The 17,598-nt window shown below is 42.7% G+C and overlaps 1 protein-coding gene across 4 annotated transcripts in view; it reads right to left on the reverse strand.

The window, feature by feature from the left end:
* The window catches only part of SUCO (SUN domain containing ossification factor), a 481,248-nt gene that overhangs the window by 289,705 nt on the left and 173,945 nt on the right, over positions 1–17,598 (reverse strand). For all 4 annotated transcript variants that reach the window (XM_069231978.1, XM_069231976.1, XM_069231977.1 and 1 more), the window contains exons 10-11: positions 11,033–11,140; positions 10,778–10,883 (exon numbers count right to left, since the gene is read on the reverse strand). In XM_069231978.1, coding sequence (XP_069088079.1) covers positions 10,778–10,883; positions 11,033–11,140 — 214 coding nt within the window. The remainder of the gene's footprint in view (positions 1–10,777; positions 10,884–11,032; positions 11,141–17,598) is intronic.

Consider the following 17,598-nt stretch of genomic DNA (forward strand, 5'->3'; position numbering starts at 1 on the left):
AAGCACAGCTTGACCAACATCAGTTTGTTACTGTGCTAAAACATCTACACAATAGTATTTAGTAAATGTATGTGGTGCAGACCAGGTAGCAGCTTTGCAAATGTCAACTAGTGGAATGGTACCTAAATAAGCCATAGAGGCACCCTTCTTTCTAGTGAAATGTGCCCTAGGAGTAATAGGCAACTGTTAGACCTGACAGCCTTAGGGTGGTCATCCCCAAAATTTTAGCCTGCCTCCCTCCACTTTTCCGACACTTTTTTTTGCTGGTTCTAGGACTCTGCGCACTTTACCACTGCTAACCAGTGCTAACGTGCATATTCTCTCTCCCTTAAACATGGTAACATTGGTTCATTTCCAATTGGCATATCTAATTTACTTGCAAGTCCCTAGTAAAGTGCACTACACGTGCCCAGGGCCTGTAAATTGAATGCTACTAGTGGGCCTGCAGCACTGGCTGTGCCACCCACATAGGTAGCCCCATCCATGTCTCAGGGCTGCATTGCAAGGTCTGTGTGTGCAGCTTCACTGCCACTTTGACTTGACATTTAAAAGTACTTGCCAAGCCTTAAACTCCCCTCTTACTACATATAAGTCACCATTAAGGTAGGCCGTAGGTAACCCATAGGGCAGGGTGATATGTAGGTAAAAGGCAGAACATGTACACGGTTGTTTTATATGTCCTGGTAGTGGAAAACTCCTAAATTAGCTTACCACTACTGTGATGCCTGCTCCTTTCATAGGATAGTATTAGGACTACGCTCATGTACTGTTTGAGTGGTAGATTCCGATCAGAAAGGGGTACCCAGGTCATATTTAGTATGGCCAGGATGTTAATAGAAAATTCTGCTTAATGGGGAGGTTGGATTTTATATTACTATTTTAGAAATGCCAGTTTTAGAAAGTGAGCATTTCTCTGCACTTGAAATCCATCTGTGCCTTACAGCCTGTCTCCAATCAACATCTGGGCTGGGCTGGTTGACAGCTTCCTTGTGAATGTCACACCTGCACTAATCTGCATACTGAATGGGTCTTCCTGGGCTGGAAGGCCTGACACTTACATTTCAAAGGCTAGTGGCCTGCCCTCACACAATGGACTGCCAAAACCCCGACTGGGACCCTGGCAGAAAAGATCTGTACTGAAATGGGAACCTTGTTCACTTCAAAACCACTCTTTGAAGTCTCCCCCACTTCATAGGCGTTTTTAGGTATATAAACTGGGTCTCTGACCCCACCAACTCAGACACTTCTGGACCTGAACTTGCAACGTGTCAAGAGGAAGGGCCTGGCTGCCCAAAGGACTCGTCTGGACTGCTTTGCTGAGAAGGACTGCTGCTCTGCTGTCACCCTGCTGCCCTGCTGACCTCTGACTTTGCTGAGAAGTGCTTTCCAAGGGCTTGGACTGAGCTTGCCTGCTGTTTTCTGAACTCTGAAGGCCAAAAAGACTTCATCTCTTCTGGAAACTCCTTGTGTGCTGAAAATCAAAGCACAGCCTGCCTGAAACAACGCAGCACCTGCCTTGTGATCGAGAAATAGCCACACAGCCGAACCGGAACGCCGTAGCCAGACTTCCAGAGTGGAAATATGACGCAGCGCCTGCCTTGAGACAGAAAATTTGACGCACTCTCCCCTCCCCCACTGGATCGTCACACAGCCAAACCGGAATGACGCAGCCGATTCCCCAAGTGGAAAATCGACACAGTGCCTGCCGTGCGACAGAACATTTGATGCATTGCTATCCTAGATCGACGCCATGCCTGTGACTTCTTACAGCACGCCCAGGATTTCCCTGCATCATCCGTGGGTGTCAAAAAGATTCCCACATCGCAGTGAGGAAACAAGACTGCGCAATGAAAACAACGCAAGCCCCTTGCAGGGTGGAAAGAAACGACGCAATGTCTGTGTCACATCTGGAAATCCGACGCACACCTTAATTTTCCAAGCATCTTTTCATCTGTGGTCTCCATGCGCATTATTTTTTAGGCAAACCAGGTACTTTGTGTAACCAAGAGACAACTTTAGATTTCTAACATTTAAGACTCTTTTTAAACCTGCAAAAGTGATATTTCAACTTGTGCTTATTGAATATTTATCGTTTTGCCCTTATTTTATTCAGATAAAAATCTATTTTTCAAACCTGTGTGGTGTATTTTTGTGGTGTTTTCACTGTGTAACTGTACGGTTTATTGCATAAATACGTTTCACATTGCCTTCTAAGTTAAGCCTGACTGCTCAGTGCCAAGCTACCGGAGGGTGGGCACAGGATAATTTGGATTGTGTGCGTTTACCCAGATTAGGATTGTGGTCCCTACTTGGACAAGGTTGTATACCTCTGCCAACTAGGGACCCCATTTCTAACATCAACTGTCTTTTAACATTAAGATAACAGGCTTGAATACACTTGACTATCCATCTGGTTATACTGTTTTTTGAAATGGGATTGCCTTTGTGAGGCATGGAGAATGCAACAAGAAGCTGTTTGGATCTCCTAAACTGTTTAGTTCTGTTGATATAATACATAGGTGCTCTCGTAACGTCAATTGTGTGAAGAGCTCTCTCTCTCTCAGGAAAAGAGTCTGGTTGTGGGGGGAAAAAAAATCAGGTAACTCAATTGACTGATTAATATGAAACGGTGAAATCACTTTTGGAAGAAATTTAGGATTTGTCCTAAGAACTACTTTCTCCTTATGTAATTGAAAAATGGTTCTTCTAAAGTTAGAGCCTGTATTTCACTTACATGCCTTAAAGTAATAGCTACCAAGAAGGCTACCTTTCAGGAAAGGAACTGCAAAGAACAAGAATGCATAGACTCAAAAGGTGGTTCCAAGAGCCTAGTGAGGACAACATTTAGGTTCCATGTTGGGACTGTGGGAGTCCTGGGAGAGAGGACTCTTTTGAGACCTTCCATGAAGACCTTTATGACAGGAATCCTGAATAAAGAGGTATGTTGTCTGTTCTGAAGGTAGGCAGTTATAGCTGCCAAATGAAGACTAATAGATGAGTATGCTAAGTTTGTTTTCTGGAAATGTAACAAGTAACAATGTCCTGAACTGAGGCTTTGAATGGGTCAATGTGTTTAGGTTGACAATAGCAAACAAAACACTTCCATTCTGCAGCATACCACTGCCTAGTTGTAGGTTTATGTTCTTCCCTAAGAATTTCCGAACATTCAGGGGGAAGATTCAAGTAGCCGAATTCTATGACCTCAGGAGCCATTTCACAAGATTGAGTGCCTTGAGATCTGGATGTCTGATTTGACGTGACTGAGTGAGAAGGTCTGGCCGATTGGGGAGTTTCTCCTGAGGAACCACTGACAGATCCAGCAGGATTGTGAACCAAGTTTGACATGCCCATGTGGGAGATACAAGGATCATGGTGAGTGAGTGATCAACTAGAGACTGAATGAGTAGGAGAGGTGGAAAAGCGTAAGCAAATATCCCTGACCAATTCATCCGTAGAGCACTGCCCTTGGAGTTAGGGTGTGGTTATCTGGATGCCAAGTTATGGCACTTTGAATTTTCTGTGGAAGCAAAAAGATCGATTTCTAGTGTCCCCTACCTTTGAAATACTGATGAAGTACTTCGGAGTGAAGTTCCCATTTGTGGACTTGTTGCTACATCCTGCTGAAGAGGTCTGCAAATTGGTTGTCCACCCCGGGAGAGACTCTGCCAGTAAGTGAATGTGGTAGTGAATTGCCCATTTCCAAATTGTCTGAGCAAGAAGGGACAGCTGAGAAGACAGTGTCCTCCTTCCCCTCCGTTTCTACAGATAATACATAGCTGTCATGTTGTCTTTGCGGACTAGAACCACTTTGTGGGAGAATTGAGGAAGAGAAGCTTTGAGTGCTAGAAAGACTGCCTGTAACTCCAAAGTTGACGTGAGAAGTTAGTTGAACTGGATCCCATAACCCTTGTATTGTGAGGTTGTTGAGATGTGCTACCTAACTTGTCTGTGATGCATCCATAGTCAGAGTGATTGGAGGTACAGGGTCTTGAAAGGGCCGCACCTTGGAAAGGTAGGTTGGATTACACCACTGTAGAGAGCAGTGAGTCTGGCAGTCCAACAACATTAGATCCTGAGAAATCCACAACCACAGCAAGACATTTTGTAAAGACCCTGGGAGCAGCTGTGACCCTGGAGGGTACGACTTTGAATTGATAGTGTTTCCCCACAATGACAAATCTTAGATATTTGTGGTGTGCTGGGTGAATGAGAATGTGAAAGTATGCATACTTTAGATCTAGAGCGGTCATGAAGTCGCCTTGTTGTAATAGGGGAATGACATCTTGGAAAGTGACCATATGGAAATGCTCTGAGAGAATGTACAGATTGAGTGGTCTGAAATCTAAATTTGGCCTTAGTGACCCATCCTTCTTTGGTATAAGGAAGTATAAGGAATGTACTTCTAGACCTTGTTGTGAGATGGGAACTGGCTCTAAAACCCCTTTTGAATCTCTTCTTTTAGAAGAGCAAGATGGTTTTGTGAAAGCCTGTGAACGTGAGGGGGGATATGTGGAGCGGTAGACATGAGTTCTAGGCAGTAACCATGTCTGTGGAAGGTGTAGGTAGTCACTGGCATGTATTAGAAGCAGATCCATTGGAGGTGGACACCTTACCTCTGCCTTTATTGCTTGCACTTCTATATGAACCTCTAAAGGAACCTCTATGGTACAAATGGGTGCCTTTTTTAGCTTGTGAGATGGAGGGTTCATTCAGCTGAGGATTTCAATCCTCCCTCGATGTGTTTGTGATGAAAGTTACCCCTTTGTGGTGTACGGAGTAGGGCCCCCATAGCCTTTGCTGTTTCTGAATCTTTGTTTAGTTTTTCAATAGTGGAATCCACTTCAAGGCCAAACAGTATTTATTTGCTAAAAGGTATGTTTAGAACTGCCAGTTGGATTTCTGTTTTAAAACCTGAACATCTGAGCCAAGCATGCGTTCTATAATGATGCTGGTATTACCACCACATGAAGCAGTATCAGCTGCATCAGCGTCACACCTAATAGCATCATTTGAAATAATTTGGCTCTCAGAAACTATTTCTTGTCCCCATTTGCGATGGTCCTCTGGGAGACAATGGAGGAAGTCTTCCATTTCATCCCAGTGAGCCCTATCATAGTGTGCTAGGAGTGCCTGTGAATTGGCAATATGCCAATGACTGGCTGCTTGTGCCGCTACTCTTTTTCCTGCTGCATCTAGTTTTTTGCATTCTTTGTTCAGGGGGAGGTGCATCTCCCGTTGATTGACTGTTACTACGTTTCCGTGCCAAGCTGACAACAATGAAGTCAGGGGAAATTTGTGACCAAATATATATAGGGTCTTAAGTGGCCGCCTTATATTTCTTGTCAACTCTTGGAGTAATGATCATAGATCTAACCGGCTCTTTGGAAATGTCTGTGGCATGTCTGAGCATACCTGGTAGCATGGGAAGAAACTGACTTTCTTTATATGTGGTAGTCAGCGTGTCAAAAAGAAAATCTTCCTCAACTGGGTCAGAATGCATTTTCATAATATGATATGCAGCTGTCCATGCTATGACCTGCTGATATGATGTTGCATCTTCAGGGGGTGAAGGGCATGAAGGATATAAATCAGGGTCAGGGGAAGTATTGGGTCTGAATCCCATGAGTCTATGTCTTGTGGAATATCCCCCAAATCATCTCCCTAAGGTGATGGTGAACCTTGTGGTGAAAACTGTGGCTCAATAGTAGGTTGAAGAGATTTTAGAGGTGCTGGAGGACTAAGAGGAAGGACAGGAGAGTGTGGTGAAGGCTAAGGTTGAATTGGAGCCTTGTCCTCATCTCTGGAACAAAACCAAAATGGAGTGTGTTCCTTCAGGCCTGTAGTTCGACACCACGTGGAGTATTAGGGTCGAGGGGGGTGCTGGCGCCCCAAAGGGCAGATAATAGACCCCGACATAGAAATTCGGGCTGCGTGCGTTATGAAGCAAAAACACGATGGCAACAGTACCATCGCTGAAAGAAAGACGGAAAAGAAGAGCCGAGGAATACCAGAGCGAGAGGAATACACGTCCAAACCCAACAGCAGAGAGAAAAAAGATTCTTCAAACAAAAACAACTTACAACACTCCGGACCCAACACTGGATGGCAGACTTATGCAAAGTATGTGTATCTACAGCCACTCATGCCATCAAACAATAAGTTACCTTCCAACAGTTTTAACAAGTCTTATTTACCAAAAGAAACCACTAACATTAAACAAACAAGGCATCAACTACCAACTTGAAGAGTTAGAAATTCAACCCTAAGCACTGACCACAGACCACCATCCCTTATAGCAGCAAGCAACCCTTCCGCTGAGGTAATTCAAGGTAAATCTATCATCTCAGCCAAGACCGACTAACCGCTTGCAGTCATACTCAACTTACACGGCCCTGGCAATCCAAAAACAACATGAAGATCCAGACCAGAGGGCTGCAGAGCAAGTAACAAGCTAGAATGGCCAAAATGCGTTGATCTCAGAAAGGCAAACAAAGCGTCGGAGGAAGCAGGTCAGGAAGGCTAGGAACAAACTTCAGAATCCTTCAAAGGAAGTGCTAACAAGGCTATACCCAATCTTTGTGGCCAGGCAAGAAATTAGAGCAACTCTCAGTCCAAATGACCGACTGGAATACATCATACATAGGGAACTGGTACAAAGCTCATCCACCCATAAGCAGCACGAATAATTGAAAGATTACTATCAAAAAAATTAAATGGACTTAATAGAGGTTCCAACCTCCGGTACAGAAACGGCGATGTTGAAAGAATTTCCCGTAATCTCTGTAACCAATTACATATATGTTCTTAATGAACCACAGTAATAAAGACAAGCTTCTCAAATAACTCAAGACCTTGCGCAACTGCTTAGCAAAGGAACAGCCACCCAGCCAGCTAAGGCGCAGCACCAGCCACTCAACTCAGAGAAATACAAGCAAGCACAGTATACGTCACCCTTAGTGCTTATGCCTTGTGATAGCTCTCAGGACAAAGCAAAGCTAAGGATCCATGTAGACACAGCATCTCAAAGTTTGTAAGCAGTGCTGTTAATCAGCACACCAACAAAGCACAGCAAAATGGAAAATGGGAAGGCATTCAACACGAAGAAGGGGAAAACAAGTGGCTAGCAATTGGAAGTCCAAAACAAAGGTCTAGACATGCAACATCAAGCATGGACCGCTCATCAAGGAGAGGAGATCCAACTGCCTGTATTCTATTTACACCCGAATATATTTCTAGAGGCCCACAAGATATTCTTAATAGAGGAACATCATTTGGCTAATGACCAAAATTCCACCCCTGAAGCATTTGAAGTCAGCTGATTATGTCTCAGTAAGATTCTATCCAAGTGAAGCCCCCTACTCGGCGGAGCAGACGATCATGCAATTGCGGACCGAACGCATAGCACAAACAATACTGGGATGTGCTGATCAGCTTGGAGCATTGCACTTTCAAAATATAAAGCACGTTGTTACCTAAATCCCTTATCACAACCTCCAGGCACTAAAACTAATATTAAAACAGAATCGGTATACTTGGTCTTACAGTCGCTTGGGAAAGTGACACTGAATCAGCCAACAAGCCCGGTCAAGACCAACAGGGCTGGCTAGCTGCAGCTCAGAATTTGCCGAATAGAGGGTGATCATGTGTTCACCACCCCAAGAAAAGGCCAGCAAATTCCCTCTGTCCTCTTTCATGGAACATAGCTGGGGCCAAACCAGTTCTTCATGAAGGTATGCCCACACAGAAGTGGTATTCATATGATATAACTGCACTGCAGGAAACCTGGCTATTGGATCCAATGTCATTGATAGATTATATACATTATCATATTAGTACAGAAAAAAAAGCATAGATTTGGGAGACCGACGGGACGGCTCATGGTTTACATTCATCGTCAGATGTTGTTACCGAACAGCTATCGATCTCCACCCCTGGCATCTATATCATAAAATTAGGCAATAGAAAGGAACTTGAAATGGAACCTATGGTACTATGCAACATATATGCAAATCCTAACAAAGAGGAGAAACAAAACCTCTACAACAATCTAATCAAAATAATAACAGAGATAAGATATGCATACCCAACTTGGGGCATAATCCTGACATGTGACTTCAATGGCAATTTATTTCACACTCCAGATGAAGATGAAAAACTTGCAGCAGATAACACATTTTGGAATGTGCGGGACTGCTTAAGAACACATCCACCATAATCTCCAAGCACATTCTGTATTCAACTTTTTCTTGTGTGAAAACGTTAGACGCCTTTAAAAGGATACAGTGCCTAAAGCAAAAACATTACATTTCATAATTTTGCTACTGTCCCATGAAACGTTTTTTAGCCCCGCCGCCCAGCTATGTACAGGAGGGGTATTTACTTTTATTTTTATTTTTTACTGTGAGCAAATATCCCTAATGGCCATCCATCCTATTTTTGGCTTATATTTCTCTTAAACAAAACAACAACAAAAAATCTTTTGTAATTTTCTTTTTATCTTTACTTGGAAATCTTTGTGCATCAAAAAGGTAGGAGTTTATTTTTCTCTACCGCAATTCTCTCCTTACCTACCTTTTCAGCGACCGTGCTGGCTGTTTTTTTTTTCTAGGTGTTCAGTCACAAAAAAAACTGACCCACAGTTTTCTGTTGTCCGCCTTCCAGAGCCTCTCACCTCTTAGGATTGTGACATATTTCATGGTATGTCCAATACGAGGCTGGAAGAGGGAGAAGGAATTTGCTCGAGGCAGATGCTGAACTTATAAGAAAAAGAGTAAAGATTTCTTCTGGGACCCATACCAGAAAACAGCTCAGGCCAGATGCCTGCTCTGCAAATTATGGAACTCTCTCTGACACCTGTATGGTCAGAGGGATTTTCTTGGGTTCCGATGGCTGACAGAGGATACCAGGCAGTATCCTGTGTGGCTATGGGCAGATCCTGGTGTCCCAGAGCATCACTACAATTGCACTCTAACTAGATGACCAAGTTACTCCGTTTTAGGGTTTTAGTCTCCTTGGTTAGCAACATCATGCAAGCAATGTTTATTCTAGGAAAAGCTGGGGGAGGAGCTCTTGTTTGCTTCACGACACACTGAACCACTCTCAAGTGCCTTATCTGTCCGGCACAACATTTTCAAAGAAGCAAAGGACCTTCATTTTACTGGCAAATAAACAGTTATAAAATAGGATACACTGATAGGAGCCCTGATATGAGATCAATCTATTTCATAGCTCTTTGGAACAACTAGATTTTATCGCATTAGCTCCAAGGCAAAGGTTACCTTATGGAGCTGCGTCCCAAAAGGAGCATGCAGTTCTTTTGGTCTTGAGCCTCAGAGTCCTGATTAAAGCAGTGATCCTCCACACTACAAGGTAGGCGGAGGCAACAGATACAGATTTCATGAGGTTCTGGTCCTACTACGGTGCCTGCTTTTTTTTCTTCCCATACATGGCAAGACTCTCTAATTTAGGTGGGTCAATCTAGTTTTTAAAGCCATGAAGTCCTAACTTTATCTTTCTCCTACTTAAAATAAATTCAAATTAATACAAGCTAAGGGGAAGATTAAATCCCACATTTTTTCTAAAGCTTCCAAATGCTGTTGTGTGTTTTTGCAATATTTAAATAGGAAAACTTAGATTTACGTCAAAATAGCCAAATTTAGAGGACGAGTACAAAATTCCTCTAACTGTACACATCAAAAGAAAAAAAGGCTTCAAAGCCTATCAAAGACTTAGGCTGCTTTCCTGAATGGCAGGAACTTTAGTTCGCCAGAGGGCTTCATCCACCAATAAGCAATGATTTAAACGCGGTAGGCACGAGATAAGCTGAAGGCCCACCGTCCCCCACACTTTCTAACAAAAAGAGCCGAAGAATTAGGTGGATATGCTACTTAAGTTATATTATACATGTAATAATTATGCAATAAATCAAAGAAACAAAGCCCAACATTAGGAAAAGTATTTAAACATACACATTGGTGAAAGACCTAATACTGGAGAACAGACTCCAATTGTCATCAGACTAACATGGTACCTACTCACTGTATTTTATAAGTCAAAACAAACGTGAGTAGGCTCAAAAATGTATGACCTTTGCCCTACACAGCTATGTGCTAAAAGAGAGAAAGCGACGGCTAAATCACATATAAAAATCGAAATCCTAGTTTGATGTTTTCAAAAAAGCGTAGAGGGAGTAGAAGTGTGTATTTCCGATTCTGCAATATACATATAAGGTGTAAATACCACCGCTGAGATAGGCAGAAATATTGAGTGGGTGTCCTGCCTCATTTTTGTAACTCTTACAGACGAAATAACATTGCACATATCCATACCACAGAAAGCTGAGTGTAGGAGGTGGGGAGGCACGTGAAGGCGCCAGCTACTAACGAAGGGCAAAGGTCCTAGCTTAACTTTTATTATGAATCACAAGTGTTAAAGACTGCTGCCACTGAGCACACACAGAAAAAAAGACCACGTGCTCCGAGATTAATGTTAATTTAGTGTTCAACATCAAGCTGAGAAATAACTGCAACAGCTGAAAATGAACAACCACACAGCGACATATATAATAATGATAGTAATACACGTTTAACACATTACTAAATACCACAGAACTGCAGATTTAAGCAGCATACTTGTAAGAATTAGCAGAAAATGTAATAATACATGCTGATTTCAAAAGAAAGAAACAAAGATTCTGGATGATACGTCCCGGGAACAGTTAGCATGTAACGAAACGTATTAAAATAAAATAGCATGTGGAGTACTGAGTAGTGATTACCTTAACGTATTTGGCATACATCTGTTCGTCCAAAGGGAAACTCTGGACATTCCTCTCATCTCTGGCATGAAAAGTTCCTAACTTAACCCATTTGTTTGTTGGGTACCTAAAGATAAAACGAATAAGCACAGAGAAATTTGTCACTTGCCACAAGCAACACTGAAAGTGATTATGGCAGGTAGGAAAGCATGATCATAGCTTTGAGTAAACTTTACACTGAGCCATGATGTGCCAAGGAAGTAAGCAGCATCATACCGGTCACTGATGGAGACCAGAAAGTCCTTTGGAGTGGAGGAGAAGAGTTCATAGTTGGCAATATCCAACTGCTTCACTTGAATCGGTTCACAGAGCTCAATCACAAACCTAAAGCAAAAACGAAATGCAACGATAAACTTTAAACGGGATAGTAAACTTTCAAAACACAAGCAAGTTGCAAACAACTGTATCAGTTCTTTTGGAGGTTTGGATTGCCTGATCACACAGAACCTGAAATGTACTGTACACATTTTTGCTCAATGAGAGCAAACAACGTCAGTAGAATACCAAACCGGTTTTAAACTATCTCTTAGTTTGAGGACAGAATCCCATTGAACTTTAATAATAGTAATATTGGCTTTTCAAAACAAGCACGGACAAAGCCAATAAATCTTGCCGTTGGGGCCTACAGGCTTTGCCAAAGCATTTTTGGCTAACCTGTACAGCACTGGCATGATGCTGCCAGACACTCGACCTAATAATACATTCGATCACAGAGAAATTAAGAACAAATCCTTCCTTACGTTTAGGTTATTTAATTTAGTTGCCGTTTTTTTAGCCCTCTAGGGGTGTTAATGGCATTGCTTGACTCTACACCAGGGATCTCCAAACAGTAGCTCAGGAGGCTTGCCAGGTCCCTGGAAGTAGGTCATGGAAGCCCATCTTAGTAGGTCAAAACGAAGGTATGGTCATATTGAAGGAGATCATGATTTACATTTTCATACTCTTGAAGCCCCAGCCAGACAAACCAATGTCAGCTCTCCATACAAACACACAGGGTGACAGTAAGCTGCAGTCAGATATTCTGCAACGTTTTTCCTCGCACAGTACCGAAGGTGAAGAGATTTGGTCATGTTGTGTACCTCATTCTATCAATCACAGCGTGTAAATTAGCACTCTGCCATGAAAGAATGGCAGAGGGAGAAAGAGTAGATTTGCTTTAGTGGGGGTTGCGAGTAGTGATAATTATTGGTAGTCCTACATGGTAAGGTCAAAACTGGAATCTTACTGGACGTGGTCATCTTTATACGTATGCAAAATCTGCCTAATTTGTTTTCGTACGTAAAAGAACAAATAATTACTGAAATACAAACCCATCATTTAGCACTATATTTTAGTACAAAATGTGTCCACTTGTTTTTTCAAGTCAAAGCTTTATTCGCTCTATTACCCAAAAAAGCATCACAATACATTAAACGAGAAATCTCATCTCATTTTATAAAGTGTACAATCATTAAATAATTTAATAAGAAAACATATAAATAGATACAGATGTATAATATCAAACTGCTCATCTAAAATCCTGCCTGGGCACTCTTCATGCGTCCTTATTTAAAAGGTGATAACGTATATGCCATGCTGCCACTAAAAACTTACTAACTGCAAGAATTAATTCATTTAACTATGACTTTTTAAAACCCTTAGTGCCCTGGCATTTATAAGTATGTCTCTTCGTTCGGAAGGCATAACTAATCCGGCACACAAATTGAATTCAGAGCATCCCCAGGAAAGAGTTGTAGAGTCAGATCGATACAGATTTTTTTTGTAGTTAGTCTCATTGCAAGACTGATTCTTTTCGTGCCTCTCCTGGGAAACAAATGCTTTTGCTTGCTGTGTATCCAGCACCTCTCCTAAAAAGATGATGTTGGTCGTAGGTGTTGGATGGGACTTTTGGTCGTTGACTGTCAGGCCTAAGGTATGGAATAGTGAGTCATGTTGTTGTGTCTCTTGCTGTTTGTTTGGATGTGCATGCCTTTATTAGTCAGTCGCCCAAAAATGGGAATACTTGAATTCCCGTTTGCCTGTAATAGATCGCCACTTGAGCTAATACCTTGGTGAAGATTCAATGTGCTGACCGTAACCTGAAGGGCAACACTTTGAATTAGTAATGGGTGCCGGCTACTCTGAACCGTAAGAATTTCCTGTGTTTCGGGTGGATTGGAAGTAGGCGTGCTGGAGATCTAATGTCATCATAGGATCCCCTTTGTTTAGAAGAAAAAGCACATCCTGCAGGGTCGCCATTTGAAATTACTGCTTCTTCAGAAATGTGCTGAGCTGTCGAAGATCTAAGATGGGGCATCCGTCTCCTGTCTTTTTCCAAACAAGGAAGAAGCGAGAGTAGAAACAGATTCCCCTCTGAGTCTTCGGGAACTATTTCTATTGCTTCTTTGTGTATTATGATGGAAATCTGCAGGAGAAGCTCTTTCAGGTGGGGAGGTGGTGGACCATTTAGTGGAGTTTTCAAAAATTCTAGGGTATGTCCACCTGTGATGATATCGAGCACCCGCCTGTCGGATGTTATCTGGGACCACTGATGTTTGAAGTTGGAAATTCTGCTCCCAATATGAGGTGATGGAATGTGGGTGGTGGGAGGGACCAAATGCAGGTCACTGTTTTCTGGCAGTTACCCTGCCCCTGGAAGACATCTTTCCTCTGTTGGGATGTTTGTAAGCTGCAGATGGTGGCTGCCTATAGGATTGCTGGTGTTGCTGGCCATATGAATGGAGATATTGGCTTTGATATATTGCTTGTATTGTTGATATCCTCTTCTAAAAGTGGACAAACCTCAGCCTCTGGCTCCCCGAAAGGGCTGTTTCCTAAATTGCAGAGTGCCCAGAGATCTGGTTTGTCGGTATCTCTCTTGATAGACTGAACAGCATTGTCCACGTGCTTACCAAATAATGACTCCCTGTCATATGACATGTCTATGATTTTGGTTTGAATCTCCGGGAGGAAGGAGGTGGGCTTGAGCCAACCTTGACATGTGAGGACAACTCTCTCAGCTAGTTGCCTGAAGCCTGAGGATGACACATCTATGGCGCAGTAAATTTTTTCTGCCAAAATTCTCTCCTTCTTGCATGATATCATCGGACTTCTATCTTCGGTTCATCCGGTAAGCGGTCACTGTATGTGGAATTATCTGACCACATTTGGTGGTCATAAAGCCCTAAAGTAGCCAGCAAGTTTGCTGCTCGAACGGTAGTGGCTCCCATGGAAGAGAACCTCTTACCTATACCATCCAGCCACCTGCCATCCTTGTCAGGTGGGGTGGAGATGGATTCCTGGAGCAACACTTGGCCACTCGAGAAACAACTGAATCTGGTTTCGGTTGATTGATTAAACAGGTAGAAGAATCCCCAGGTGCTATGTATTTTTTTTTGTCAAGTTAGTACAAGACTTGCTGGCATTGATGCTGGTGTCTTCAATAGCCTTCCTCCCACATAAAAATCAACATTCGGGATAGCCCAGACAGACTTTCTGGTGGTTCTTTGAAGTCATAGCGAAAACAGTCCGACTGTCTTGTGACTATTGCGAGCTAGTCCTCAGGTGGGGAACTCACTGGAGGTGGTGTGGAAGGGTAAGGTGTCTGTATCTGGTAATCGCCCCTCTCATCAGGCACAGAAGCTGTGTCCTTGAACTTCCCTCTTCTCATCTCCATCAGTGGAAGGTGCATCGTCCGCTGGAGGTTAGGATAAAGTAACAGCTAATGATGGTAAAGGTGTAGAGGGTGCTGCAAATTGCAGTGAAGCATGCTCTCTAGGAAAGCATGCTGGAAGAGGTAGTCTCTACTGTGGTGTTTGTGGTAATGGGGTGGCAGATCTAGATTATGGGTATCTGCGGTAATAGTCCTCCAGCAAATGCTGGAAGTTGGTTACTAATGATGCTATCATCTGTACTGCCGATTCATGCTGCTGTCCACTATCGGGAGTGTGCACCTGATGCTCATACTGTTCTCCTACATAAAGCGCCCAATAATATATTTGGTCCTCTTCGCACTCCTCTTGTTATTTGACATATAGATCTGAGGGGCTTTGAGCTACTCCAAATGGGCCTTCGTCCTCGGAGCACCCTCCCTCCTCATCATCAAAAAGAGTATCAGGTGGCATAGGTGACACCTTATTTGGGGAGGCGTGGGATGGCAATATCGCCTCCTGGGTGGATCTGCGCTTTGCTGTATTAAGACAATGGCATAAAAGAGGGAGGTTCAGTCACTGGTAATAGCTCCCCGTCGATGGTGGCCTTGTCAACTGCATCCCAAACTGCTCTCCCATCATTGTTTGGTCACTCGTTGACTATCTTTTCGTCAATGATACTACCATTTATGGTGTGGTCATCAACGGTGGGGTCACTGACGGTGGAAGCTTCAGCGTCGATGGAATGACTGGCGTTGATGGGCTCTTTGCAGACATCAACACTTTCTTCGATGTTGTTGTCGTCAATGGTGGGGGTGCTTTCGATGGTAACCTTGGTCCTGCATGGATCTTTATAGAGGTAATCGTCGCTGATGACGACGACGACAACCAGATTATCATAAATGAGGCCGCTGTGGTGAACGTCGCTGTAGTAGCAGTAGAAGCAGAGACTGCCATCGATGTTGCAACCATTGATGATGAGAAAGTACATTTTGCAGCCAGTAGTGAAAGAAGTGACAGCACCAACGCTGGCAAAGATCTAGCAGGTTCTAAAAAACTGTGCTGTCTTGGTGTAAGAAGTAGATAGTTCAGAGTGAGCTGAAGAAACTTGTCCCTTTTTTGCGGTAGTTGGAAGTTCCTCTGCTATTGAATGATGCGCTTTTTTAACAGTGTTTTGAGACTTTGGGGACAGCTTCTCAGTGGCTCGCTCTCTTCCTTGAAATTATAGTTCTTGAGGAAGTATCACTAGCCTCATCAGATGGAGGGCATTCCTTGGTTTTACGTTTCTGCAGCTATAACAGAAGTCTAGCCTCTCTGTCTCAAAGTCTTTTGTGAAAAAGTGCAGCACATAATACTTTATCTCACCTGCTTGTCAAGGATGAAGGTAGTATATGCATTTCTTATGTGAGTCATCCGAGTGGAGTCTCATTTACCCCACAGGTGCTGCAGGGTCGAAATAATCCTTTCTTTGCTGGAGCTGACAGGATAACTTAGGACAAAGATAAACCAAGAACAAGAAAAACAACTCTGTTTCGAAGGAAAAAAACTCTCAAAAGGAGAAGTCAGAAAAACCGAGCAAAGCTCAGGGACACTCCCATCACACAATGTGCAGTCAAAAATTTGAGAGACTGTAGCGTCTGTGGTGAGGGTTATAAGGGGAGCTGTCGCCTGATTGGCTGGACTTTGGGTCATTTCTAATAACATTGATAAGCTGTTGAAGTGAATGTTTTTTAAATTATCTTCAATGTAGTTTTTTTCCATACTGCCTTCTATGGTACCATGTGACTCCCACTTCGACAACAGGGAAAGATTCAAGCATGTGAATATATGAAAGATCCAATACTGGAGAAACAACATTGCCTTATAACTCGAAGTTGTAGGGTGAGGTGCATTAAGGTGCACAAGGATGTGATGGAAGGAAAATGTTACTTACCAGTAGACATCTGTTGTGGCATGTAGTACTGTAGATTCACATGCTGTGCATAAGCTCGCCATATAGTGTTGGGTTTGGAGTAGTACAAATTGTTTTTGTTCGAAGAAAGTTTTCAAGTCACAGGATCAAATGATGACTCCTCTTCTTCCTCCTCCTCCTCCTCTAACATATATCAAATTTCAATCTGTACTCACTTCCGGGGAGGAGAGAGGGCGCATGTGAATCTACAGCACGACATGCCACGACCAGATGTCTACTGGTAAATAACATTTTCCGTTCAATGGCATGTGTAGCTGTAGATACACATGCTGTGCATAGACTGCAAAGCAGTCCCTCCATAATGCGGTGGCTAGTGTGTGGGGGTTGCAATTGCTTGAAAATGTGTTTTAAGTACAGCTTGTCCAACATTTGCCCGTTGTCTGGCAAACACGTCTACAAAATAATGTTTGTTAACGGTGTGTAGTGTAGACCATGTTGCTTTACAAATATCTGCCATTAGTATGTTACCTAGAAAAGCAACAAATGCACCTTTTTTCCTAGTGGAATGAGCTCTAGGTGGTACAGGTAATTGTCTTTTAGCTTTAGTATAGGAAGTTTGAATGCATTTGGCCATCCATCTTGTTATAGCTGTTTTAGATACCGGCTCTCCTTTATGTGGTAATGAGAAAGCCACAAAAAATGGTTTTGTTTTCCTAAAATGTTTTGTTCTGTATATGTAATACATAAGGGCTCTTTTGACATCTAGAGTATGTTGAGCTCTTTCTGCTACTGATTCTGATTTTGGAAAGAAAACTGGCAGTTCTATGGTTTGATTAATATGAAATTTTGAAATGACTTTTGGAAGAAATTTTGGATTTGTTCTTAATACAATCTTTTCTTTATGAACCTGAAAGAAGGGTTCTTCTAAAAAGTTAGTGCCTGGAGTTCACTACATGCCCAAGAGATGTGATAGCAATTAAGAATGCTACTTTTCATGAAAGGTATTGTACTGGGCAGGAATGAGTGGCTCCAATGGTGGAGCCATGAGTCTTGTGAGTACAATATTTAAGTTCCAAGATGGAGCCGGAGGAATCCTTAGTGGAATTATTATTTTTTGTCCCTCCATAAATGCTTTAATAACTGGAATTCTAAACAGTGAAATGTTGTCTATTTTGCAGATATGCAGGTATAGCGACTAAATGTGAACGAGTAGATGTGCAGGCTAAATTTGCCTTTTGTAC

The sequence above is a fragment of the Pleurodeles waltl genome, chromosome 4_2 (assembly GCF_031143425.1).
Source record: "Pleurodeles waltl isolate 20211129_DDA chromosome 4_2, aPleWal1.hap1.20221129, whole genome shotgun sequence".
Taxonomy (NCBI): Eukaryota; Metazoa; Chordata; class Amphibia; order Caudata; family Salamandridae; genus Pleurodeles; species Pleurodeles waltl.